General features: G+C 52.7%; 5 protein-coding genes across 5 annotated transcripts; 3 read left to right on the top strand and 2 right to left on the bottom strand.

Moving 5' to 3' along the window:
• Nucleotides 1-212: 212 nt before the first annotated feature.
• KRP23_5410 (putative aminoacrylate hydrolase RutD) lies at nt 213-1,280 on the bottom strand (the record flags this gene model as incomplete). The annotated part of the gene is made up of 2 exons (XM_067890472.1): nt 213-771; nt 841-1,280. 2 exons carry the CDS (start codon nt 1,278-1,280, stop codon nt 213-215), a joined length of 999 nt encoding a protein of 332 aa, XP_067747016.1.
• Nucleotides 1,281-1,470: 190 nt separating this feature from the next.
• KRP23_5409 (uncharacterized protein) lies at nt 1,471-9,488 on the top strand (the record flags this gene model as incomplete). The annotated part of the gene is made up of 17 exons (XM_067890471.1): nt 1,471-1,966; nt 2,037-2,899; nt 2,984-3,085; nt 3,150-3,195; nt 4,151-4,174; nt 5,137-5,188; nt 5,264-5,370; nt 5,450-5,515; nt 5,587-5,792; nt 5,880-6,131; nt 6,203-6,581; nt 6,645-6,700; nt 7,673-7,803; nt 7,876-8,362; nt 8,427-8,579; nt 8,805-9,010; nt 9,077-9,488. 17 exons carry the CDS (start codon nt 1,471-1,473, stop codon nt 9,486-9,488), a joined length of 4,038 nt encoding a protein of 1,345 aa, XP_067747015.1.
• Nucleotides 9,489-10,468: 980 nt separating this feature from the next.
• On the bottom strand, nt 10,469-11,363 carry KRP23_5408 (uncharacterized protein; the record flags this gene model as incomplete). The annotated part of the gene is made up of 7 exons (XM_067890470.1): nt 10,469-10,561; nt 10,636-10,743; nt 10,812-10,944; nt 11,014-11,073; nt 11,142-11,160; nt 11,222-11,276; nt 11,343-11,363. 7 exons carry the CDS (start codon nt 11,361-11,363, stop codon nt 10,469-10,471), a joined length of 489 nt encoding a protein of 162 aa, XP_067747014.1.
• A 217-nt stretch (nt 11,364-11,580) lies between these two features.
• Nucleotides 11,581-14,564, top strand: KRP23_5407 (Paladin; the record flags this gene model as incomplete). Its single annotated transcript, XM_067890469.1, has 2 exons — nt 11,581-12,151; nt 12,223-14,564. 2 exons carry the CDS (start codon nt 11,581-11,583, stop codon nt 14,562-14,564), a joined length of 2,913 nt encoding a protein of 970 aa, XP_067747013.1.
• Nucleotides 14,565-15,108: 544 nt separating this feature from the next.
• Nucleotides 15,109-16,125, top strand: KRP23_5406 (putative aminoacrylate hydrolase RutD; the record flags this gene model as incomplete). The annotated part of the gene is made up of 1 exon (XM_067890466.1): nt 15,109-16,125. The coding sequence occupies one exon, from the start codon at nt 15,109-15,111 to the stop codon at nt 16,123-16,125; it is 1,017 nt and encodes a 338-aa protein (XP_067747012.1).
• Between the last annotated feature and the right edge of the window lie 11,159 nt (nt 16,126-27,284).

The raw sequence follows: 27,284 nt of genomic DNA, 5'->3' as shown, positions 1-27,284 counted from the left end.
TCGAGGCGGTGGAACAGATCATTGCTATGCTGGACGATCGCAATACTGGCTGCGTGTTCAATTCAAAAGCCATAGAGGCGAGTCATGATGTGAGCTTTTATTTACACTGCATACACTCGATACTCTTCTTTGCTGTGTGCAACGGAATCCACACGCACGACTACGAACTCGCGTCTTGAAGCAGCGAGTCGAAGGAGTCGTCTACATGATGCTCATAGTTTCGCGCGCTCCATGGTTTGAGCAAGGCCGTCTGCGATCTCCTCTGTGAACTGGAAGAAGGCGCCGTGCCCTCCCGTCTCGAAAAACAGCGTCTCCAAATGCTCGCCCCTCAGACGCTCAATGAGCGCGACAGAGTTCTCGGGTGGGATGAGAATGTCTTGCTTGCTACCGATGATCAATATTGGGAAGCCAGATTTGGCGACAAGTTCCAGGCGTTCATCCGACACGTAGTGCGTCAAGCACGCGAACCCTTGCGACGCCAGCGCGTACAGAGGGGGATAACCGTTGTCTGATTGTGGCGTCATGTGGTATTTCATGAGCACGTCTTGCACCTTGACATCCTTACGGCCCTCAATGGGCCTGTCCAGGATGGCAGCCGGGTACAGCAGCTCCATGACGCAGTTCATCGATCCCCCCAAGACGGAGCCCAGGAAAGGTTTCCACATCCTCGGATGCGGCAAATACGCTCCGCGCGTCGTCACCAGGAGCGCCAGTGATCGCACACGTTCCGGCACCGTCGCTGCCAGTTCAATGGCGATCATGCCGCCCATACTGCAGTCAACACACCACAATCAGAACGTTGTCTATAGTTCACTAAACCTTGCACTCCTCCTCCTGTACCTGCCGCCGATAAAGTGCGCCGAGTCCCAGCCGACATGGTCCAGCAAGCTCAGCGTGTCCTGCGCCATCAAACTCGTCGTGTAGCGTGTCAAAGGTGCGTCACTGCCGCCAACTCCGCGGTTGTCGAAGCTCAGGATCTGGAGCTTCTTGCCCTGCTTCTTGGCATCCCATTTATCTAACAGAAGGTCGATGATCGGCGCCCAGCCTTCCTTGGTCATCATGAAGCCGTTGATCATCACCAGTCGCTCCTCCGGCAGATCTTCCGGCTCTGGCTCATGGGCGCTGCTCTCGATCGCGTACTCGATCGTGAGCCCCGAGGGCAACGTCGCCTTCTGGATACGGTCCTTGGGGAAGTGCTTGGGCGCCGAGCGCAGCGCCTCAATGTGGCGCTCAGAGTGCAGGCCCAGCCCTGAGAACGTCGCGACCTCCTCGAGCTTCATGGCGATTCCTTGTCTGATATGGGGTCGGAGGCGATCTGCCAGCGGTGATGGGAGATTGTGCCACGAAGTGATTACGGCATACCGCGCTGTGACAGGTTTTAAACGGTATTACCGGTTGAACAGACCATCACTCTTTCCCGCCAAAACGTTTTGGACGCTCTTTTCCAAGACGGAACGCTGCTAATTGACCATGGAGGACGCGGACTTCGTCGCCGACTCGGACGAGGAAGAGCAGGAGATGCTGGAGGATCAAGCGCTTGCAGACGAGCGACACGAGCCCGCCGCTGCCAGCAGCCAGCAAGGCGCGCAGGAAGAGCAGGAGCAGAAACTGGAGCAAATTGCCGTCGTGACGCCAGAAAGGCCTACAGTTGAAGAGCAGCAGGAAACACAAGACGAAGAACAAGAAGAGGCTGATGAAGAAGAAGAGGACGCCGTGCTGGAGGTGGGGACACTGGTGGAAGTGGACTCTCGCACGTGGCCGGGCATCAACAAGTTGGGAGGCCCTGGACGCATCGTGCGTGTCCACCGAGAGACAGAGACAGATGAACAGTCGGAGGACATTTTCTATGACGTCCGCTACGTGCTGGGTGGTTTTGAGAAGCACATTGAGAGCGAGTACGTGCACTCATCAGCGCTCCTGGACCGGCAGTCCAATCGTGTACCTGTCGAGAGAGAACTTTACTCCGGTACGGTTGAGCTGGTTGCTGTAATGGTGGGCATTGTGTTTTATGGCTAATGATTGTTTCTGTGCTTCAGATGAGTACATTGATGAGCCGTTTAGGAAGAAACAAGAGGAGGCGGAAAAAAGGCGCGAGTGGGCTGCGACCCATGCCGATCGGAATGGGATGGCTGCGTCACATACCAGAAAGCGAAAGCGCTCTCATCGCGCAGCCCGTGCTCAGCCGGTGTCCGAAAATCCGGAAGATAGTGCGCCGAATGGTGGCGAAGGAGCTGGAAGAGCGAAAGCGCGCAAACTTGACGAAGATACGTTTATACTCACAAACAGCACTTCAACTGAACTGGAAATGTCGAGCAAGCCTCTGAGTGGGGACGGAAAATCGACGAGAACTGCTCACACGATGCAGAGCCCTCCAGTGAAGCAGCGGTCAGCAAGACGGCGACGACGACATCGCATTTCGGATAGCAGCGATGAGGAGAGCAGCGATGGGGATGATAATAAGGGAGACAACAGGAATATTAGCCCAGAACCACCAACACGACAAGAGCACGCAGAAGTACAATCCGAGGGGTCGTTTGTTGATGAAGATGGCATGCAAGCCCGTACCGATAGCAGATCCACTGACCACCATCGTAGACGAAGAAGGCACAAATCAATTCATCGGCGTTATGTTGGAGGATATGAACACGACGGAAATGACGCTGATAGGACATTTATTCAACCGGAAGGAGACCCGGCTGATCTTCCCGAGGATGTTGCGCGCGAAACAGGCGTGCGACTGAAGAAAACGAAGAACGGATTAATGGTACAACTACAGGAAACATTTGCTCAACAGCAGAGACACATGGCTGATTTTCACAAGGAACAGGCATCGGTCAACCAGAAAGTGGTGAAACTGGAACAGTTGCCTCTACCTGATTTTCGAAGTCTCTACAAAAAGGCAAGCCAGGCGATTACGTGAGCTAATGTGCGTGGCTCATTGAAAAATTAAAGCTAACTGTACTTCATGTTGTCTTGAGAAAAGGTATACGAGCTGGACACATTTGTGACGAAGATACTAGTTAATGCTGGAGAAGATGTGATGAACAAGATTATTGAAGAAGTAAACAAGAAACGTGGCAAGGCGGTAAGCTGCATGAAGTGAGCGTCTCCTGTCTACAAAAAACTTGACACATGATTTGTTATCTCAGCCTGCCGCGTTAGAAGGGTTAGAATCCAGATTCGACAGCTGGCAAAGTGAGTTAAAAGAATGCTCTCGGTGGATACGCAACGTTGTGACCGCTGTAGAAAACGCGTTCGAGAAGCGTCGAGAAGAAATCCCTCTAGAGGAGGCAGCCCAGGCTGCATACTCGTCTGATAGTGGTGAATCCAGCCACTCTGCTGACAATTATGACGCAACCGCTCTTCCGAATGAGAGAGTTCCCAACGAAGTCGATTTTTCATACGACTACGTTCCTCCAGAGATCAACATCAGTATGGGACACCAAAAGAGCCAATTCAAACGCGTTTCGAAAACCAAAGTACATCAACCGAAGGTTCCTATGGCAACGAAAGTGAAGCATCGCAAAAAGTTGGTCACAAGCACGACGTTAGATGATTTCTTCCGGCACGGCGAGGCAAGCACCTTCAGGTCAAATTTTCGCCTAATTGGGAGACAAAGAAATATTCTTCCATCCGATCCTCGTTGGAACTGGGTCAAAATTGCCCGCAAGAAGCAGCAGCGTATTGGTACCATAGTGCGATCACCGGGGGCATCATCAATGCGTTTGCCAAGTGGGGTCGGTCGAAATATGCACGAGCCAAATGGGCGAAGTCGGGATGATAGTGTCTCCGTTCAAGCGCAGCGAATGCATCTTCGGGATAAACGGTTTGGTGGACAGTCAACGCAAAATCGTTCTCGTGAATCAATTTTCGCTAGACCCGCCTCGCAAAGTGTGCGTAGCGCTAGCTTGACAGTATTCCCAGCTGGCATTGGTTTCGATGATGTTAGCTCAGAAAAAAGATTGCGACCAGCAGAACCTGCCATGCCCATCATCCCTCCAAGCAGCTCTAAACAACAACCAGTGAACTGGGAAACTGTTTTCGAAGCCGTGTCCGAGGATCCTAGCTTATCCACAATCGGGGATAATTGCAAGGATATCTCACGCCAAGGACAAGCTGCACTTCTGGCTTTTGGGTATCCGATTTGCAGTCCATTGGTTCCTCGCCATTTGTTGTTTGGCGAAGCTTTGGAGTTCGAAGACAGAGAGAGCTTTCGTGATATCGTTGTAAGACGGACAGCTCGCCTTCGCCAAATCCTAAATGACCTCCGGCTGCGTGAAAACGATTTCATGGACTCTCTCTCTAGAGGGGGCCTGGATGCTGTTGATGAAGACGATTACACGAACACCTCCGAATGGATTTCGCTAGTTTCTCTCGAAGAAGCGTTCCATGTCGCAATCGCAAGTTTTGCTGCACAGTTGCTGGAAGCGTTGGAAGCATTGTCACCATCAGCTTTGCCAACTCACTTTCAAACAGTATTGGAGGAAGTTGCGACGCTGATTCGACATTTGCCTGATTGTGAAGCATTGTTCGGCGGCTGCAAAGCTTATTTCTTTTTTTTCGAGGTTGCTTCCAGAGATGCAGCAACGACACCGCTTTTGACAGCGATCTCGCGCACTTATTGGTATTGCCTTACGCTGCTTGTGGCTGTCCGAACTACATGCGCTCGCTTGCTGGGGCCAGACGCAATGGCCAAGCAGTCGATTGAAGACCTCTTCTTAAAAATATTGCCGGTCAACCGAGTCATTCTGGCTGTCGTGCTCTTCTTATTTGATTTGCACCTTTACCTGCCATCATCGCATCGTCTGAGCGAGAGCGATACCTCCTGGAGTGGCCAACTACCCGCCTTGTCGCTGTGGCTTTTGGTTCGTAGCTGCTGCACCAGTGCGGTTGGTCTAGATCAGTCACAAGAGTCACTTTTTACAAGAGAGAAACAGTTTTGGGCATTGCTGCAAGCGGTTTACCGACAACGTTATTTTGACGAGCTAGCTCGTTGCTTCGTTCGAAGTGAATCTTGTGGAGGATACCTACGAGATTTCGCTCCAAAGGCTACTGATGAAAATGACATCGAACTCCGTGAAGAAGTGTTAGAAAGCCAGTTGTTGGCGTTAGAATCGACTTGGGACCTGCTGACAGTGCTGTCGCGTGTGTACATTGATGAAGGAGTCAATGGGCGCGAAGACACTCTGTAAGTGATTTGCTTCTCAACTCACATGGGATTACGAATTTACTGGTGTCTTTCTTCTTGTTTTGTGTGCAACAGACCTGACGCTCGATGGGCGGTTGTCAAAGATCTGCTCCATCCCGAAACAAGGGATTTCCTTCCATTCCAACTGTCCAACCCGCAACCAGATTATCAACAATGTGCAGGTAGGTTGAACATGCACCTTAATTCCTTTTTGATCTGTGTTGCGACTAAAAACAAATTCTGATGGATCCACAACCACAGACACATATAAGCAGCACGTGCTAAAGCGCATCGAGGTATTCTCGAAGAAGTGGAATCCTAACAAAGGTTGGTCCACTTGTACGCGTAAATCGTCGTCTCGGGCTTTCCACTTATTCCTGCTGTGGTGACTTGTACAGATATCATAGAAATTATTCTGCGGCAACTGTGGGAAAGCGATTCATCAAACGTACCAGATGACATTCTTGAGCTTCCGCAGCTCCTTAAGAAGTTCGTTTCCCAATGCAAGGAACTTGGAAATTCGACAACACAACTGACTGCGTTCGCTGAAACCATCATTGATGACGAACTTGACTCTACAACTGCACTGTGCAAAATCATCTGGGTATGAAAGCTTTGTTTGCCCTGTTATTTGGCCGTTTATGAGTACTGATGACAATGCTGTGGCTGTTTATCGTCTTCGTCGATACAGATCCAATATCTCAAGCTTGAAAAACGTGTTCACCGACGTCGCTTTCGCAGCTTCATTCTCAATGTAATCCCGTCTACAGTTGACATCATGGAGAACTCTACAGTAGCACTACCCGGACAAGCTGCGGCAAAATCGACAGAAACAAATTGGATCTGGGATCCAAAACAGCGAACAAGAGTTGAAGCTCAGCCGGTTAAGCCATCGCCTGGTAGAGCGCTGCACCAACCTCGTACGACACCCGCCGCGGGAAAGGTTCGTTGCCGAAGTATTCTTCAGTCAAGCTCTATTTTTTGACTTTTTGAATATTTTGTGTTGTGCTACAGGAACTAATAAGGACGACAGTGCTCCTTTCCTTCGCAGTCCTTGACATTTGTAAGGAGTGTGGTGATGAACAGCGATTCCCAACCAACCGAGCCGAAAAGGATGTCAGATACATGGAAAGAGAGGTGAATTTCTACTGCAATGAAATTCTTCGTTGGTCGGCAGGGAAGCCTGCATGTGAAGTACTTGCGGCTCAGGCTTTATACGCCCTCGGGTCACTGTTGTTGGAGAAAAACTCCACTGAATTTCCCGTGATATTTCGGGGCCTCAACGAGAAGCTAGTGTCAGCTGTGAAGAATCGACAAGCAAACCCCGTTGTCACTGCAGGTGGCACCAACGCTTTCAAAACGCGTGAACTGGAGAAGCATCATCGGCTACGGAGTGAGGAACCCTCATTTGTATCTGTATGTTGATGCCTTTACTAACGATTGTGCTGGCTGTTAGGTGCTGCCATGTCGTCACTGTACCAAATGCGTGATTTGGTCAGAAAGCTGGTGGAGGTACCCTCATCGTCCACCAGCATCGGACCTGCATTTGGACCTGCAGTTGAAAAAAGCTTAGAGCATATTTTCAGTGTTGGTTTGGAGGCGTGCTTGAGTGGTGCTACTCAGAAGGTAATCGCAGATTGCGATCTGAAGATTGCTATGGAGATATTCCAGCTTGTACTTCCACGTGCTACAGACGAACCAAACCGATGTGCCTCGCTTGAGTTTGGCGAATTCGATTATATTGATAATGTGTTGATGACCATGGACATGGATGATTACGGTGCTGCTCAAAATCCCCGGCCAACACCATCATGGACTGTGAAAAACTGTGAACCAAAAGCGATTCAGCTCATTACAGTCAATTTGAGAGTGGTGTTGCAGCAACTCGTGCTCAATTACCCACAATCGGAGGGTCCAGCGTTTGGCGAACTCTACGCAATTGATTTGCTGGGTATGACTATATCCACGTGTGAAGTCCAGTTTCTTTGGAGCAACGTGAGGTCTGCGTCCGCTAAGTCTCGAAACCTTGCCCCTCGCATATTGAGTGCAACTCTAAAGTATAATCCGAAGAAGGAATGGCTTGGGAATGTCTTCCTGAGAGAAAGTGGATCTGACCACGAGTTAGCCACTGCGTGGTTGATGAGAACGCTTGATGTTTCAGCTCTTGATTCGACACCGATTACTTTAAAGTTTGAAGACACGCCTTTCTCGATTGCCAATACTTCGCTGCCAGAAGCGTCTTCGGGGATGGAAGTAGTGACAAATCCAGTTCGAGATTCAGACTCTTGGATCATGTTGACGGATGGAATTATTTATCATTTGCTTCGCAAAAATCCAGTTGGGTTTTGTACCATGGACCAGCAAATACTGCAGCTATTGCGTGGGATAGCATCCATGTCCAAGTTCCCGACGGCAGTCCGAGACGGCAATGATAAGCTTCGTGATGTTGCAGCACTATATGATCTTCATTTGGATGTGTTCCAGTCGTTTTGCAGAAGTGCTGGCACGATGTGGTGCTCGTATGCTGCTGCGCCTGCGCTTCACCGGCACGAGATGAACCAGTTTCGTGCGAAAATGATGAACCCTCAGACTGGAATATTCGTCTCATTTCTCGAGTAAGTTTTGCTGCTGATATTGCGTTCGGCTCCAACGTGCACATTTAACTTATTCTTTTTATTGTTATCCAGGGCATACAAGTTAAACTTCCGACGAGCATGTGACGAAATTGACCAGGTAAACCACAACTGGCATTGGTTTGCAGAGCTATTCCTTCGTCGGGCTGGAGTGAGCTCTACAAGTGGACGCTCTTATCACCAAATGGATGACACAATCAAGTCTTTCGACAAAAGACTTACCGGGTTCACGACGATGTTCCGGTTCACGTATCAATGCATGGACGCATTTTTGTTCTATTGTGGCGAAATGGCTATCGGAGAAACCAATCTCTTCTTCAATGCTATGGAGCTTTTATTTCGGCAGGTGAACAGTGCCGAGTATCCGCAAGCAATTAAGCGACTAGAAGACGAACGCACACTAGATCAGCGCAGCGGGGTGCGAGACTTGAACGAAGAGCTTCGGAAGGGATTTTGCAAACAAGCTATGACATTCGTCGACAGCGTTCAACTATTCTTTGCACGGCAGAAATATCCAAGTTTGCTGCATTGGTTCGCACAGGTACGGTGCAAGTATGCTCTGGATTTCAATCCATTCGAAACTAATTGTGTGCATTATGATGTAGACGTCCGAGATATACCAGACTTTTAAGAGCGGGTGGCGCGCGTCGCCTCTACGAACTCTGTTGGTGAATATCTTGGATCCGGATGGACCGCTTGGAATTCATACCTATTACCCGGGAGATGAAGGTTCAAACGGCTCAACGCTGAAAGTTGATGTGAGGACTGTTCGACGCGAAGCCTTTTACCTGTCGTGTGGTTTCTTCAATTGTCAGTGTACGAGGTCATTCGAGCATTCGCGAGCACGACCTTCCATGCAGAGTTGTGGACGCCTTCAGCAGCTTCGGAGATTTGTACTGGATGATTTCATGCGTAAAACATTCGACTTCGCATTGCGAGATGGAACTACGTGCTTGTTGGAAACGATGGTACCCTTGTGCCAGCTGATGCGTGCTGTTTTAAACCACGCCAATTTGAACGCAAATATGCCGAATGCAACTCGAGTTGAAGAGGATGGCGTTGATAGCAGCATCGATTGTCTGAGTTCTTACGATTTCCAGCTGGATGAACTTCACCCATGCCTAGAATGGATGGTTGAATGCCTTATCAAGCTCGTACCTGCTGAGCAGGCAGTGATGAGCTCAATCAGGTACGTCGATCCCATGGTCTGAAGGTTATTGTATCCGCTAACACACTTTTTCACTTATGTATACAGCTGTGTTTTGTTGATTGAGTTATGCGGAATTGTGTGCGAGGCGATTTTGTTCAACGAGCACCGGCCGTTGCCAGAGCTCGTTGATTTGGCCGAGGTCGTTCTGTCGTATTTGCAAGCAGTGTACATTGCTCTCGCGAAGAGGACGACGGCTGTGATGACCCCTTTGTTTGCTGTTAGCGTCGAATTACCACCGTTGGCAAGGTTAAATGTGTATCACTTCGCTTCGTCAAGTTTCCGTGGCATCACGGTGAAGCAAGAGGGCAATCAAGAGACGCACGGATTGGTGGAGTCGTACGGGATCAATTTGGCGCGGGCGACCACAGACCTTGTCGCTGCCATCACTCGGGTGGCTCAACAGTGTAAGACGTCGTCCGACGAACGACTTCGAAGCTTCTCGACGGTATCCTCGTGATAGTGTGGTGGTCACATGAGTGGTCTAAATAATTAGTTATAGTTGTTAGTCGATACTATGTGGTCTTTCTTGAGGAGCCCTAGACCATAGCCCAAATACTTTGACCCAGGCTGGTTTTCTCTGTAAAGCAAATGACGAAGTATGAACATAGCACGTTAGTGTAAGTATGTGTGTTCGAAGTGCATCAAGCTTGATTCGTACATGGAGTCGCGTTCGTCTCGAGTGAAATCGGGTTTTCTGGGGCAGCAAAGGTGTTAGTGTGGGTATAGTTGGAGCGAATCCGAAATATGTCCTCACCGATTCTTCTTTGCTTTAGTCGGTGGCGTCGATGCTGTACACTGGAAGCAGTCGCGGCTGATAGCTGCCATTGACTCGGACTGGACATTGGGAAGCGAACCAGCTGAACGCACTGGTTTCAAGTGATATGCAGGTTGCAAATTTGTAATGCTGGCTGTGCTTCCAAGGGCACGATTTGGAATTTGATCCCGACGATATCTCCGAACAGCGCGATCATGCAGCCCAACAGGCTTCATCAATCCCACCGGACGAGCGCGAAGACTAACAACCCCGTTGGGAGAGTTATCAAGGTCAATTGCATGCCCTCGCTAGTTCGGCAAGATCAACAGAAAATTCATCTTAGTTAGCGAGGAAGAGACTTTGCACAGTGCTATCTTTGAGACGTAATTTCAAGCGCGAGTACCGTTAGCGCGGCTTCCTTCGAGCTTGCATCTGACAACAGCACACAGAATCGAGATGATCTTCATTAATGTCGTCTACCTCTCCACCTTACTCGAAACCAAGCGCAACATTACCTCGGGCCAATTGCGTTAACCGGAATTGCGAAGCATGCAGATCCATCATTACTTGCTCATACCGCTGAATCCAGACACGGACCTCACGATCCTTCACAGACAATTTGCTGAACAATACATTGAGGTAGAACAAACGAAAATACTGTCAGTAACCAAAATCTGCATAGCTCACGACAATTGCACGTGCCGCTTGCAATCCAACAGCTTCAGTTGCGTGATTTCTAGGTCTTGATGTGTGACGAGGAAGTCTTGCTCTGCTTTCTACAGAAGCATCAATGTATCCACAAGCATCGATGAGGCAAATTTGATCAAATTTCGCACTAGTCACAGCAAACCTGAAGTAGCTTGGCACTGCAGCGTGCTGTCGCGCGAAGACCAACGAGCTCTGCATCCTTGTGCGCTATTTCTTCGTTCACTTGGCTGATACCGTGAGTTGCAGCTGACTGTTGGAATTCAACTTCATGGATTAAGATATATATCACTTGCTTGCAGTAGCAACAAATCAACGCACCATTTCCGCTGCCATCGCCTCCAGTCTCTTGTCTTTCGCGTAAATTTCCTCCAGATCCTGCAGCCTCTGCACGCGCTCCTCTCTCAGCTCCATCAGCAGTCGATTGGTCTGTCGATTCTTCAGGATCGTCTCTCTGCATTGCATCCGCCACAACCACGTCACCAAAGCTCTTCCCAACAGAAACCTTCAATGCTGCACGCACTTCTCCTCGCGCTCTTCCTCCAGTGCAATTTGCACTTTATCCAGCTGATCTTCCAGCGTCCTATACCCACCCATCCATTGAGCATCAAATACACCGACCACAGCCTGCAAAGGAGACAAAAGCCACACCGAATTCGCCCCAGTTGCGCTGCAGCACCAAAACCTCAGTCAGCACCACCCCGGAAAAGTATCCGCATGTGCTAACCTACATGTGTTTTTGAGTTTCTGCATCTCCAGCGCATCCTGCAGCTTGAGAATGCGCTCCTGCAGTCACAACCCAACGAAACACTCAGCCCCCACTCCACACTCCCAACACGAAGCACACCGCACCTCATACTGTTTGGCCTGCATTTGCACTTCGTCCAAAAACCGTTTCGCAAAACCCAAGTGTAGCCATGTTGTGCCCATACTTTATCCAAGCGAAGCCCGCCTCAAACATAGAGCATCTCTGATGATGGCCCAGCTGTTCATATTAAGTGCGAAAAGGGACATCATCCAGAAAATCAGGTCGACTTAACGTGAAATTTCGATCTGGCGCCACGTCATTCCGCAATTCGCCGGGCTAAGGATGGAGGAGCTGGACGCGCTGCTGGACGGCGTGTGCGCGCGCGCGGCCGAGATCCAGCACGCGCAGGATCCGGAGAGCGAGCTACGCCTGCTGCTGGCGCCGGTGCGCGCACTGCTGCTGCAGAAGCTGCGACGCGAGAGCGCGAGCAGCGAGAGCTCTTCCAGCAATTCAAGCGACTCCCGACCCTTAAGTTACCTCAGCGGAGCCGCCGCTAAGTTGCACAAGATGGTGGTGCGCTCGCCGCCCGCAAATACCAAGAGGGACAGCAAGAAGAGCCTCGTGACGGACAAACTGCCCACCAAGCCACAGATTTACTTCAACGACGCGGCCAATCGGCTGCACGCGCTGGTCAGAGGCCAGACGACGCTGTCCGCCAGCGTGTTGAGGGGCAGACAGCAGAGTGAGGCGGCCGTCCGCATCCAGGCGCTTGTGAGGGGCAAGACGCAGCGACAGACGCTCACGAGACAGCACAGTCTGTTGGTGCAGGGCACCAAAGTGCTCAAGAAATACGTGCTCAAGACAGACAGGTTTCCTAATTGTCATGTGCTGGACACCCCCGACGGAGATATGGGTGAGAGGAGGTTTTTGTATTGCTGGGATGAAGCGGTGCTGATTTTTGTTGTTGCTGTTTTTTGCTTGAAGCCCCGAACTTTAGACGGTTGGAAGGCACGCCGTTGTATGGATCCGCGCAGCCATCACTGGAGGGGATTCAGATGATTTTGAGTCGAGTGGCGGCTGATGGATTCACGAAAGTGGTGTGGGTGAACTTGAGGGAGGAAGCGGTGATCTATGTCAATGGACGGCCGTTTACGGCGAGGCGCAGCGCGAAGCTGAACGAGAATGACTTGGTCCCTGGTATTACGGGCCATAAAATTCAGGTTTTAGAGTCGTCTCTGAAGAGCAGTTTACAGGAGGAACTGAAAGCGGCAGACAACCGATTTGAGTACTGGAACGAGATGACACTGAGAGAAAATGAGCTCGTGGTTGACTCTGCAGCGCCTGACCGTGTCCTGACGTTGCCGGAGCTGTATGCGAGTTCTGATGTGGCCAAATACAAAGACACTATTCAGAGCGTGGAGTATCGTCGCATCCCGATCGAGCGGGAAAATGCCCCGGAACACGGGGATGTAGAAATGCTGATGAACCTGCTGGAGGCCACAGGAGATGATGGGGCTACCGCCTTTGTTTTTAACTGTCAGATGGGAAAGCGTCGCACTACGACGGCGATGGTGATCGGAAGGCTGATTTGCGAGCGGCATAACTTGAACATGGAGGCTTTGGTGTCTGGCGTACCGCCAACTGAAGAAGCGATCGAATCTGGCAACTTTGCTGTGATCCGCGAGGTACAAAAGCGCCTGGAGAACGGCAGGGAGGCAAAGCGATGGGTGGATGCTGCTATCGACGAGTGCGCGACCATCTGCAATATTCGTACTGTCATTAACGAGTATCGCGACTTGTCCAATGCTGAGGCGAAGCCTGCCAAACGCTCGTACTATCTGCACCACGCCATGAGTTTCTTGGAGAGGTACTTCTACCTCGTTGTGTTTGGTGCGTACATGATCGAATCCCACCAGAAGCTCAACGGAGATGAACCCGCACCGGATACCGATGAGGAGACTGACCCTTCGCAGCCATCTTTCTCGAGGTGGCTTCAACAACATCCAAACCTGTTCCGCCTGCTGGACGACCTGGGCGGCGTGCGCTACAAATCCGACAAAGTCCTGACCGATTGTGTTCTGAAGATGGACCACTTTTTTGGCATAGCACGAATCCCGTTCGAGTTGACTACCAACGTCCCGAATTACCGGCGCATTTCAAATGAGCCGATTTTTGGCACAGCGCAGTGCCTGGAACAAGGTATTGTCGATGTGGTGGAGAATTTGCGTGGAGAGTTCGACCGCGCGATCTGGATTAACTTGCGAGAGGAGGCTGTTATCTACGTCACCGGACGCCCGTTCTGCGTGCGCCACCAAGATGATTTAATGGTTAATGTGGAATACCCTGGTATTGAAGTGGACGAAATCACAGCGATCGAACGGCAGGTCAAGCTCGAGCTTCAGACGAAGGTCCGGAAGGACAATGGGTTGTTTATGTATTGGTACGAACCTCGTGAGATGACAAACGATGAGACGATGGAACACATCAACCCACAGGCTGATGTGAAGACCCTAACAGAAGTCTACGACGACGCCACGCAGCACACGGGATTTGATTTGCGCTATGCTCGCATTCCAGTGTCGGATGAAACTGCACCGGAAGAAAAGGACTTGGATGATATGGTGCGCCTACTGCTGCCTGCATTCATGAATGAATTGGGTCTGCAGTTACCCTCCGACCAGGCGAACTCGGCTGCACAGAAGAAGCTGAAGACGGCTGTCATTTGCAATTGCCAAATGGGACGAGGCCGCACAACGACAGCGCTTGTCTGTGTATACATGCTTCGTGCGGTGCTGGAGGATAGCGCGTCGTCACTACTCGCATCCCCAGGAAAGCTTATGGGTATTCTCGGCACACGGACCGCGGGTCATCGCCGCCAGTCCGCTGCAATTACGGGCGAATTTGTGGTTATCCGCAAGTTACTCAAAACACTGGACAACGGGTCGGACAGCAAACTAGTGGTTGACTACGCCATCGACCAGTGCGAGCACATGCAGAACTTGCGTGACTGCATCAGCCAGTGTCGCGACCTGGCAGTTGATCGTGATCTTCCGAGCTCTAAACGCGACTTCTTCATGCTGCGTGCAGTGAATTACCTCGAACGCTACTTCTACCTCGTGTGCTTTGCCTCGTATCTGCTCGAGGAGCGCACGAACTTCTTCCAGCGTATTTTGTTTGTCACATGGATGAATGAGCGCTATGGCAGCGCGCTGTATGAACTATTGGATAACCTCTGCTTCGAGGAGGAAATTGGCGCTGAAATACACGTGTCCTCAATGCGCTGGCGCTGGCGCCGCAAACGAAAGCTTGTCTCGCGATTGGAATAACCACTTTGTGCCACAACTTCCGAACGTATTTGAAATTTGAAGCTAAGTAAACTGAACCTGTAAGCCTATAATAGATTTGCTGCTTCTTGTCACTTTGCAATTTGCCGCGCCAAGCCCCACAGTAACAACCAATACAGGAGACTTCTGCGATGAACAGGCCAGCAATTTCCATTGCCGTCGCACTGCTGCCAACGGATTTGACACAAGGTTGATGCAACCAAGGGTGGCGTCAGACAAAGGTTTCCAGTGACGACTGACCTTGGTATTGTAGTAGGTTTCCAGAAAGGATTGAATAGCATGCTTAGCATCGCCTGAGAATGTTGGTGAGAGTTTGAGCTGAGATGCTAGTCACCTCCGTCATCCAAGATGTTGCGCGAGTTCTCGACCAAGATGACATCGACCTTCTTTTCCATGACATCATCGATTTGGCGACGAGTCCGATATGCTTCTCTTACGGCCGCTAGACCATTCCTGGAATTGCAGCGTCCTGACGATCGACTCCAGCGCAATGCCTGCCAAACTCACCACAACCGCGACCAGCACAATGGAAAAGGCTGGGTTTCGCCTGCAGCGTCACTTGGAAGTGGCGTACACAGCACCGTACCACTTCAACAGCAGCCACGTTCGACGTGTGAGGATTCGTACAGGCATCATCCTGGAGTTCGTCTTACATCAGCACCCGCTACAATGGGCGAATTTGACCGAGGAAGCAGATGAAGATGAGGTTCGGGTGGTGCTGGTGATGGGGTTTCTCAACACGAAAGAGACCTGGACACCGACGATCGAGACGATGCTGCGGCAATGGGAAGCGATGCAGCCACACAAACGTCTGAGAATCCTAACGCTCGACAACCGAGGTGTCGGCGGATCAACGTCACCGATGGGTCCTTACACTACGAGCAACATGGCTGAAGACGTGCTGGCGCTACTGGACCACGTGGGATGGGAACAGGCTCATGTTGTCGGATACAGCATGGGAGGGATGATCTCACTGGAGCTGGCGCACATGGCGCCAGAACGCGTGAAGTCGTTGTCATTGCTGTGCACGACTCGAGGCCGGTATATTCCGGTTTGCAATGGAGTGTTGCCCATGACGAGGACTCTCGACCACAGCGACCCGGACTTGGAGACCCACAACGTTCTCGTTGTTTTGTACCCGCCCAAATTCCTTTCGCAAGATATGGAGAACGCCTCACGCAGCATCTACGAAGCATTGTTCGAGGTTCACAAGTACCTCGTCGAGAATCGCGAGACTCCGCGAGTTTTTGGTTTCGTTGGCCAAGGATCAGCCGTGCTCTCGCATTTCGTCTCGGACGAACGTCTACACTTCATCCGTGATCAGCAGTTTCCGGTCCTGGTACTCGGCGGCTCGAAGGATGTTGTTATTCCTGCACAGGAGACGCAGACACTGTACAAGCATTTGGCCAGCGATCACTCCAGAATGAGCATGTACGAAGATGCTGGACATGGAGCAATCATTCAATACCTCGATGAGGTGGTTGAGGATGTCATCAAGACCATTCAACTCGCTGAAGCTGCCGCTTCTTCCACTTCGAGTTAGCGATGCACTCTTTGATGAGCAGAATCTGCTTTTTTCTCGGTATGAAGCCTGGTAAGTAGCTGTCTTACCTTTACAGCAAGGTTTGGTTGCTTTTGAACATGCATATGTGACGGTAACACATTGATCTGAACGAAATTCAGCTTTATCGTGTTGAAGAAGCTTGCAGACAGTGTTCTAGCACTTGACCACTCACTCTGCAGAGTCTAGTTTACGAACGTAATACGGCTCTATGCCATACAACTTCATGTTACCATCGCCTTTTCGACATCGATAACGACTATGTGACCGAGCTTCTCGTTTTGGGTTCTACAAGACTCCGCCAATCGTCTACTTCAACGCAGGTGGGGGAGGACCTCGAACAGCAGAAGTACTCGTACGCGAAGAGCTCCACACGGCAACGACCAACTTGCACCTAGTCAGCGAACTGGACGTGCTCTGGGGCAGCTCGCGAGCACGAACGAGGTGTCGTTCAAAGAGACTTCAAGTGCAACCAGGCATTGAGAAAGGATGGGATGGCAACGAGTTCTGTACTGTATTGAGAACATATCGGAACTTTGAAGAGGTAGTAGAAGCTCTACATGTGCAAGTGATAAAATTCAGCTCGCACGTAGCCTCCTTTGAGGAAGCCCTGCATCTCGTGAAAGTCTGAAGACATTCCTGTCGAAATCGAAGGCTCCAACATCAATCTGTGCATGCTCCGATCCTTGGCTTTGCTGGGTGCAACTGACAAGCCGTTTGCACAGAAATCGCGAGCATTGGAGGTGATTCGATCGAGCCGTTCGCTACGCAGTGATGCGTCACGGCCCTCCCTGTCAATGTAAGCTTATGACGCCGCTATAGATGAGGCCAAGAAGTCTGCTGCTTCGCACCAGAAAGGCCTGCTTGGACAGTGTTTGGATGCTGTCAAGTCCCGACCGTCGGAATTCGCGCCGTTAACATTGTTGGATCACCGCAAATATCCAAGTTGCCCACAACCTGTCAGGCACACCGTTCTATCTGTAGGTCACAATATGATCCACATCCTCTACAACAGTGCAATCTCACCAAGTCCGCAGAGCATCCCCGCGCCGCGTCACAGGCAAGATGATGGGCATTGTAGACGACTATGATTCGTGAGACGAGGGTGAAACTAGAGATCCCCATCGGGTCCCGAACACAAAGGAGGAGAAAACCAATTGCTGCAGGCATAAGAAGAACTCTGTTGCGCCGCCATGACTCCGTGATGGAAGCTATGAACTCCAGCGCATACCGGTACCGGTACGGAGACAAGTTGGACCATGATTTCACAGTTTATGTCGAAGATATGTCTGCTTCAGATTTGCTGCTCTCGCTCTTGCGGTACGCCGCTTTCATATGGAATTGGTGGTGGAGAGGACAAAAACGCATCTATGTTTTCGCTAGTCTTGTTGTTGTGCAGCTACATACAGCAATAACTTGCCTACAGAGTGGTGCAACGCAACGAGGTGCTTCCAGGGCGATCGTGCAAAGCCCCGGTTTCACGGGTCTAATCATGCGAAGGACCATGGCATCTAAACATCCCCAACACCAGCAAAAGTCTGTCCACAGAGTCGGAGCGAAAATGAACGAGCCTCAGAGCGCACCGTCCTCACCTTCCTCAGCGTTGGCCACTTCGGAATTTGCCTCCTCTACGAAGCATAGCAGCAACGCAACGGCAGCTTCACTCCGGTCTTCGTTCCTATCCACTCCACGATGGCGACTCCCGGCTTCAAGACGACGTGGGTCACGATGGATGACGCCAAGGCCTCGTTCAACCTCTTCTGCTGCGTTTGTGGTATCGGTTCACTCGCCATGCCGTCCAACTACGCTCGCGCCGGGCCCATCTACGCGTCCATCGCTTTAGGCTTCATGATCTTCGCCAACACGTACGCAGCTATGAAGCTGTCCAAGGCCATGCTCGCGGCTCCGTCGTCGGTCAAGACCTACGGTGATCTGGGAGAGTGGGCTCTGGGCAAGTGGGGCCGCTTCTTCACCGTCATCTCGCAGATGGGTGTGTGCGTGCTGGTGCCTATTGCCTTCTTGATCTTGGGAAGTACTCTACTGGATGTGCTGTTCCCGGACTGCTTCAGCCGGACGTTCTGGATCATCTTCATGGCTCTCATGGTCGTCCCGATCTGCCTGATCCCAACACTCAAGGAGAATGCCGGCATGGCTTTTGCCGGCTGCATGGGCACCATCATCGCCGATGCCATCGCAGTTTCGCTGCTGCAGTACAAGATGCGTGACCACCCGTCGATCCCGAAGCCTGATATCTCGATGCACCAAGTGCTCACGTGCTTCGGCAACCTCGCTCTTGCCTACGGAGCTTCCATCGTCATCCCCGATCTTCAGCGCGAGCACTCGCAGCCGCAGCGCATGCCCCGTGTGGTGCTTGTGACTATGTTGATCATCTCGGCCTTCTTCTTCGCCGTCGCTCTTGCTGGTTACACCGCCGGTGGCTGCCAGTTGTCCGGTAACATCTTGTACTCGATCGTGGACACGTCGAACCCGCTGGGCCTCGCCCCTCTTGGCTTTAGCCCGAACCGTGGTGCTGTCGTCATGGCGTACATGTTCATGCAGATGCACATTACGATGGCAATCTCGACGCTGCTGCTCCCGCCGTTCTACATGGCCGAGCGCCTCATCCTGGGCATGCACAAGAACCACCCTATCGTTCGCTTCAACCCCGACCAAGACCAGGCACAGGTTGAAGAGGACCTCGATCTAGTGGAGAAGTACTCGTACGTCCAGGCTTCGACCCCGGTAGAGCTGACTGGCCGTCAGGTGTCGACCTCGAGTCTGCTTGACAAGTCTGAGGGCCGTATGTCCCACCTGCGCGCGGCGCTCGAATTTCCTGAGGAGATCACAGAGGAAATGCTTCGCGCCGAGTACACGGGCACCAAGAACAAACTGCGTTACATCCCACTGCGCCTTGCCATTTTCGCGGTCCTGGTTATCATCGCTGTTGCGGCGCAGAACAAGTTCTTGGACTTGGAAGACTTCACTGGAGCCACGGCCCACACGGTCAACTGCATGATCATGCCGCTCCTCATCTACCTGCGCATCTTCTGGAGAAAGATGTCGATCCTCGACAAGGGCGTGTCGATGCTGGTGATGCTTGTGTGCGGCTGCGCGGGCTTCTACGTCATGATCCACGCCGCCAAGGAGCTCTTCACACCGTCGGACGACGACACCTTGTTCCCGTACTGCGAAATGGAGAACCAGGACGAGCCGTACTACGTCCGCAACGACACCAACTAAGCTGCAGTAGCACGTTGAGTAGTATTTCATAGTATGATAGGAAACAGGTGTTGTATTGAGCTTAAACTCGTGAAGAAAGCCAACGCATGAGCGACACATTTTCTTCTCACCTTTAGACCCGAAAATCATAAAAGTGAGAGTGTGGGTAAAAATCCTGAGACTTTCCAAGTTCATGGAGCTGTCGGATCCCATTACCAGCGGAGCCTCTTATTACCCGCTAACACGCGTGTGTCGGGGTTAAGAAGTTCAAGTAATAATACCATTTGCTTGAATTTCAATGTGCCTCATGTGACGCAGCCTCGTTTCCCCTCAAACATCTAAACATGCTTCAAGGTTGCAGTTCGACGTGGTGGTCGTCCTTTATGACTGACATCTACGCCCAATCTAACAAACGACTCTGGTTAAACCAAGGGCACACTTCCATTTACCAACAATTGCCGCGTCACAGGAAAGGATGATGGGCATTAAAAGATCGGTGGTACGGCACTGAGTCACCACGGCACTGAGTCACCAATAGAACTTCATGACGAGCTCGAAGATCGCATCGATAATGCAGAAGACAGCTCCACGAAGCGCTGCATTCCCCAGCTCGCGACCCTCGCGAGTTTGAAAGGCTGTAAAAGGTCTTCGCGTTTCAGCGTCTATGACGTCGACGTGCTCGATTTGCAAATCTGGGAAGGCATAGACACGCACCTCGTCTCCGCCAACCACTCTACGCGCGCAAGCTTGTTACGCACACCGATTATATCGCCGAGTGCCGCGCTCTTGCTTGCTGTGGAACTGCACAACGCTGCGCCACACGAGCTTTCCTGAGTGGCGATCGCCGCTCTGCATCTAAACATTTCGTATGATGAACGTCGGGCGCGAAAGACGATTTAACCGCAGTAGAAACTCACCTTGACAGAGCTGCCGGGCGTACCGCCGTCGAAGTCACTCACTTTCGAATTCGCTTCTACTCGAAGAAGTTGCAGCTACAGCAGCAGCAGAACCTCGACAACAAACTCGCCCCGGTCATTCACTCCACGATGGTCTCCAAGTTCGCCTTCGTCACGATGGACGATGCCAAGGCGTCCTTCAACCTCTTCTGCTGCGTGCTGGGCATCGGCTCGCTTGCCATGCCTTCCAACTACGCGCGCGCGGGACCCGTTTACGCTACGATTGCTCTGGCAGTCATGATCTTCGCCAACACGTACGCGGCCGTGAAGCTGTCCAAGGCCATGCTCGCAGCTCCGTCGTCAGTGAGAACTTACGGTGACCTCGGCGAGTGGGCTCTAGGCAAGTGGGGACGCTTCTTCACTGTGGTTTCGCAGATGGGGGTGTGCGTGCTGGTGCCGTGCGCTTTCCTCGTGCTTGGTAGCACGCTGCTCGACGTGCTGTTCCCGGACTGCTTCAGTCAGACGTTCTGGATCATCTTCATGGCGCTGATGGTCATCCCGGTGTGTCTGATCCTATGACGTTGCGCGCTTCAGAGTAAGTTGCGAAGTGAGTTCATTTAGCAGTTAGACGAAGCTCTCTAGCGCTACTCGCCTTGCAAGGGGGGGCGTGCTGTGTGGCAACGCCCTCCAGCTCTCCAGCACCAACCACTGGTGCTTGATTATGCAGTGCCGCGGTTGACGCGGCATGTATTATGCAGGTGTAGTGTTTACGGGTTCTCGGGTGCTGCTGTCGGTTGGTGCTGCCAGTGTCGGTTGGGTTGCTGCATCGTCGGTGCCGGCGTCGTCCTTGGTCCGCTTGTCGCCGTCGTCTGATCCAATCTCCACACTGCCCCCCAAGACGACAAGACACCTTCAGAGCACCTTCGTGTCACATTCGTCTGTGATTGATTCTGAACTTATGTATCCATGTCCCGTCGTATGCGCCCAACTTCAACGGCAACGTGTTCAACACGTACCCTTTCGAAAGGATCAGCAGTAACTCAGCAACCAGGAAAAATTGGACCCCCAAACTTCTACAGCAATTCAGCCACGCTGTTCTCCGTCGCATACTTCGAGACCAGCGTTGGAACATCACGCTTGATCGAATGGGCAGGTTCCCAAGAGTTCTCGATGTCCTGCAGGCCGCGCCAAGCCACCAGGAGCTCCAGCTCACCAGACGTAGCATTGAAACGGTGTGAAACTACATCCCGAACTTCGAGTATAATGCCTTGCAAAGACACATGCTCACGGATCTCGGCCGTCTCGTCGAGGTCAGCATCGTGGTAGAACTTCAAGCGCGAGCCATGCACATCATACTCAGCCCCAGTGAGTAAATGGCGGATGAGGAACGAGTGCGGGAGGGCCTTGGTGACCTGGAAAGGTCCGACCCAGCGCACAAGCAGTTTGTTCCCCTGCAGTCGCTTGTCCACTCGCGACCAGAGGACGTAGTCCCCTTCAGAAAAATTGCACACAGTGCCGTTAGAGCGTGCCATCGCGGCCACACGCTGCTGCTCGCGGCGGTCACGGACAACACGGTGCAGTCCGTGCAGGCTACGTCGGAGCTCTTCAACCGCCTCGCGTAGCGCAGCCTTCTCCATGGGTAGATTTCGCAGCACTCGCTCCGTAGGTGTAGCCACAATGTCGAGAGCGGAAACAGCAGGTAGCCCAGTGAAAAGCTCCACAGGGGCACAGTTGCCCAGTGAGTACACCGGAGTGTGGTTCAGGTTTGCCTGTATAATGGGCAGGAGATACACCCAGTTGCGGGTATCCAGGCGACTCTCCAACAGCATGACACGCAGCACCTGAAGGATGTCACGGTTGACCCGTTCAACGGTGCCGTTAATCCAAGGTGTGTACACTGGCGCGAACTGGTGGCTCGCACCGAGCCTCTCCGCAAGCAGCCCCACAACTTCGCTCTTAAAGTGCGAACCATTGTCGGACATCCATGTTGGAGGGGCCCCGAACCTCTTGTTCCAGTCAAGGATGGCTGCCACAGCAGTTTGGCTGTCTGCTACGTCTGCCGGCACAAGCTCACAGAAGTGGGTGAGCTCGTCCTTGAGGACCAACACGTACTTGGTGTCGCCATAGCTCTCTCCAAGGTAGAGGTAGTCCAGGTGCAGACATTCGTTGCGCTTTGCTACTGGTCGGTCCACCGTCCAGTTCCTTTGAATCACCAGGCCACCCTTGACATGTTTGCACAAGAGACACTGGTTGACAAACCGAATCACCGCTTGGCGAGCGTTCGCTAAGACGAACCTGCGATCCAAAAGCTCCACCATCACATTCACACCTCGGTGCCCTTGGGGGCCACAATGCGCCACCACAAACAGACGCTTCAACACCGCCTTTGCTTGTGCAGGCAGCCACAGCTTGTCATCCACTTCAATCCCGTCACTAGTCATCACGGCGCTGTCGGGTGCATCTCCCTCATACTGATGCTGTGCTCGAACAATCTCAGAGCGCGTCGGCCACGTGAACTCGTCGTCCTGTAGTGGACGCAGCTCAGACAGTGCCTGAGCCGACCGTGTAGTCACTCGCTTAACGGCCAGAGACTTGACTGTATCAGGAGGCGCAGGCTGCCCCCAGCGTGATATGATATCCGCCCAAAGGTTGTTCTCGCCGGCGATATGATGGATGACATAGCGACAGCCCACTAGCTTCAGCGCCCAGCGTTGCAGTTTCCCCTTCACGTGCTGCTTCACCTCTCTGTCAGGTGTGAAGATCTGAATAAGGTTTGAATGGTCGCAGTACACGTGGAACCCTTTCTCACGCGTGAGCATGTAGTCCAGGTCCCCACACGCCTTCACGATCGGATACCCTTCCTTCTCGACGATCGACCAGTTCCTCTGCGCATTCTTGAACAGTCCGCCTCGGCAGATCAGCAGTTCATGCTGCTGCTCTTCAACCGGGACTCCATCCTGCCAATTCAAGACCTGGGTCAACACCAGTGCATACCCAGTCAGCGAGGCGTCCGAGAACAAGCACACCGTCGCCCTTTTATCCGGGAACGCCAGCTTGCATGATCGCTCGATCATCTCGAGTGTTTTCCGAAATGTTTCCGCCTCTTCCTTACTCCATTCCACCACAGCTCCACTTAGCTGAGCTTTACGACGCCCACGAGACTGCATCACGTGCTCGAGTTTTTCCTGCAGCGGCGCAGTTGTGCGTGCATAATCGACCATCGAGTCTCTCAGCCAATTCAGTGCGCACAGGAAATGCTGGAGCGCAGCACCGGTCGGTGGCAATGGCATCTGCCGCAGTGCGGCTAATCGTTCAGGGTCGTGCTCGACACCAGCTCCATCGATCACCTTGCCACACCATTTAACACGCTTCGCAAAAAGTTTGCACTTGCGAGCGTTCAACTTCAACTTTCGCTGCCGTAGAATGGCGAAAAACTTGCCAAGACTCTCCAGAAAAGCTCCAGCAGTGCATGCGTACAGCAACACGTCGTCATCCAGACAAGCACGTTCCGAAATAATAGGTCCCTCAGTACTTCGTGCATTTGGGCTTGAAAGTGCACTGCAGAGTCGCAAGCTCCCTGTGGCACGCGGGATGGCGTGAAAACGCCGTCTTCCGTCACGAAACTGAACAGCTCCCGGCTGTTCGGATGGAGAGGCATCTGCCAGAACCCTTTGTGGAAGTCAAATGCACCAAATCCGTACGACCCACGCACGGACTCCGTCACCACGGCGAGATTCGGCGCAGCACCAGCCAGTGGCACCGTGAGCCGATTGACGGGCCTGTAGTCGATAGTGATTCGAAATTCATCCGTGCCACGTTTAGCTACTGGCAGCGCGGGACAGGCCCAACGACTCTGGGTGTTCCGCTCAACGAGTCCTGCATCCTCCAGTTCTCGCACATACTCCCGAAGAAATTGGCGCTGAGCCTCAGGATAGCGCCGAACGCCGCTACGATACGGCTGCACACCGCTCTCCAACCGCACTTCGAGTGGTTGGACATCTGCAGCTTCATCACGGCCAAGGCGGACCCTGAAGACGTCGGAGTATTCCAGCACCATTTGCCGTAGTTCATCCGCCATAGCCGGTTCAAAGCCGGCTTGAATGGCCTCATCGACCATGTTGTGCAACAATGTATCGACCTCATTGTCCTCACTATTTCCAAGCACATCCATGTGTTCGCACGGGATGTCATCAGCTTCAAACTCGGCGGCCTCAATGTGCTGTTGAGCCAACTGCTCGAAAACCCCATCAAGGTCCACGCCGATCGATTGCAGTGTCGACTTGCCGAGCAACAGCTCCTCCTCGGGTGCTTCAAGCACAAGGCACTCAATGCCGCTCAAGCGCAATGGCCCCGCCGCCGTTACGATTTGCACATCGAGATGTATTTTCTCGTGACAAAGCATCGCATTGCCGCCAGCAGCGACAACCTCCAGCGGTGGATCAATAATCACCGTTGACAGCTCTGGCAACAACTCCCTGAGTTCGGCCATCACTGGGCGGCCAATAATGTTGACGTCAGAGCCCGTGTCTGGGCAGTAAGGAACGTCCAGCACACCGTTGATTACAGCACTGCGGAAAGCTGGTTCCCCATCGGTTGTGATCCTCTTGACACGCTCCTGCGCACGACTCCGTTTCTCACGCAGCATCTTCTCCACGTTGGCCTTCTGCTCCGCTGTTGCCGTCGGGCAGTCTCGGGCCCAGTGAGGCCCCTTACACACCAAGCACCCGTCGCGAGGAGGTTTCCGGGGGCCCGCGGCACCCCGACCACCGCCCTGGATGCTCGATGGCTTGAGAAGTTGCTTTGCAGGTCGACCGTGCGCTTTGGCTGCCGCACCGCCGTCCTCCTTCGGTCGCAGACTGGAGCTTTGCTTCATCTCATTCTGCATCAAATAGTACTGCTGCTGACGTGTCGCTCGCTCAATCATCAGGTCATGAAGTGCGAGGTCATCGATCTTCGCTTCGCGATGGGTCAACTCGACCAACCGAGTCAAGTCGACTTTCAAAATCTCGGGGGTCACGTGTGTCAGTAGCAGCTTGCATCTCATCTTCAGTCTCTGCCGACCCGCCTCACCAACAGCTGGTCCACGGCCCAACATACCAGTTAGACCGTTGTCTTCGACCAGTCTGTCGAAGCCCATAAAATACTTTGCGATCCGGGCTTCGACATCGACCTCTTCCAAGTCCATCTTCAGCTCAGCAAAGAGCCGGGACACATCGGGGACTCGGTCGTTCACCATTCCTCCAACCTTACGCTTCATCTCTGCTAGAAGCATAGCGTCGGTCACACTCTCCACTTCCTTCTTGAGAATGTAGTGAGCCACATGCTCCAGTACCCGGGGTTTCAAAGACGTCCGGATACTCCTGGCCACGGTTTCTTGGACTTCGCCCGTGGTCGAGCACCGCTCAGCGATCTTGGCCTCATACTGCCTGCGCTCTCGAATGAACGTAGTGATAGCAGCCTGGCTCCACACGGCAAGCTCCGGTGCAGCCACCACCTCAAAGATCGGCTGAGGCACGGTCATCCTGACGTCGCCCTCTGCGTCGTATTCGTAGTCCACCATGCCTGGCATTGCGATGCTTGTACTTGTGTTCGTTAAAGAATTCTTTATGACGTTGCGCGCTTCAGAGTAAGTTGCGAAGTGAGTTCATTTAGCAGTTAGACGAAGCTCTCTAGCGCTACTCGCCTTGCAAGGGGGGGCGTGCTGTGTGGCAACGCCCTCCAGCTCTCCAGCACCAACCACTGGTGCTTGATTATGCAGTGCCGCGGTTGACGCGGCATGTATTATGCAGGTGTAGTGTTTACGGGTTCTCGGGTGCTGCTGTCGGTTGGTGCTGCCAGTGTCGGTTGGGTTGCTGCATCGTCGGTGCCGGCGTCGTCCTTGGTCCGCTTGCCGCCGTCGTCTGATCCAATCTCCACAGATCCCGACGTTGAAGGAGAGCGCCGGCATGGCCTTCGCCGGTTGCATGGGCACTGCTATCGCCGACATTATCGCCGTCTCCGTTCTGCAGTACAACATGCGCGGCCACCCGTCGATCCCGAAGCCTGATGCTTCCCTGCACCAGATTTTGACCTGCTTTGGTAACCTCGCGCTCGCCTATGGCGCTTCCATCGTGATCCCAGACCTGCAGCGCGAGCACTCGCAGCCGCAGCGTATGCCCCGTGTGGTCATGGTCACCATGTTGATCATTTCAGCATTCTTCTTCGCGATCGCTCTGGCCGGTTACACTGCTGGTGGCTGTCAGATCTCCGGCAACATTTTGTACTCGATTGTGGACACGTCGAACCCGTTGGGTGTAGCTCCTCTCGGCTTCAGTGCCAACCGCGGCGCTGTCGTCATGTCCTACCTGTTCATGCAGGTGCACATTTCCATCGCCTTCTCCACTATGATGATGCCGGCGTTCTACATGGCCGAACGCCTCGTTTTGGGCATGCACAAGACTGCTCCAATTGTGCGTTTCAACGCCGAGCAGGGCCAAGACGAGATCGACGAGGACCTGGAGCTGCAGGAGAAGAAGTCCTACGTACAGGTTTCGACTCCCCAGGAACTGTCCGGACGTCGGGTGTCGGCTTCTAGTCTGCTGGAGAAGTCGGACGGCCGGATGTCCCACCTGCGCGTGGCGCTTGAGTTCGGCGAGGAGATCACCGAGGAGCAGCTTCGTGAGCCGTACAAGGGAACCAAGAACACGTTGAGCTACATGGCCCTCCGTATCGCCATTATCGCGCTCATGGTCATCATTTCGGTGGCAGCCCAGGACAAGTTCCTGGACCTTGAGGACTTCACGGGTTCCACTGCACACACGGTCAACTGCATGATCATGCCGGTGCTGATCTACCTGCGCGTGTTTTGGAAGAAGGTGTTCGTTCTCGATAAGGCCGTGTCAATGTTGGTTATGATTGTGTGTGGCAGCGTGGGGTGCTACGTGATGATCCACGCTGGCAAGCAGTTGTTCACGCCTTCGGACGACGGCACCGCGTTCCCGTACTGTGACGTGGAGTACCAGGATGAGCCGTACTACGTCTACAACA

This window comes from Phytophthora ramorum (assembly GCF_020800215.1).
Source record: "Phytophthora ramorum isolate Pr-102 chromosome Unknown Phyram_PR-102_s0004, whole genome shotgun sequence".
Taxonomy (NCBI): Eukaryota; Oomycota; class Peronosporomycetes; order Peronosporales; family Peronosporaceae; genus Phytophthora; species Phytophthora ramorum.
This window is presented reverse-complemented; position numbering and strand designations above follow the sequence as displayed.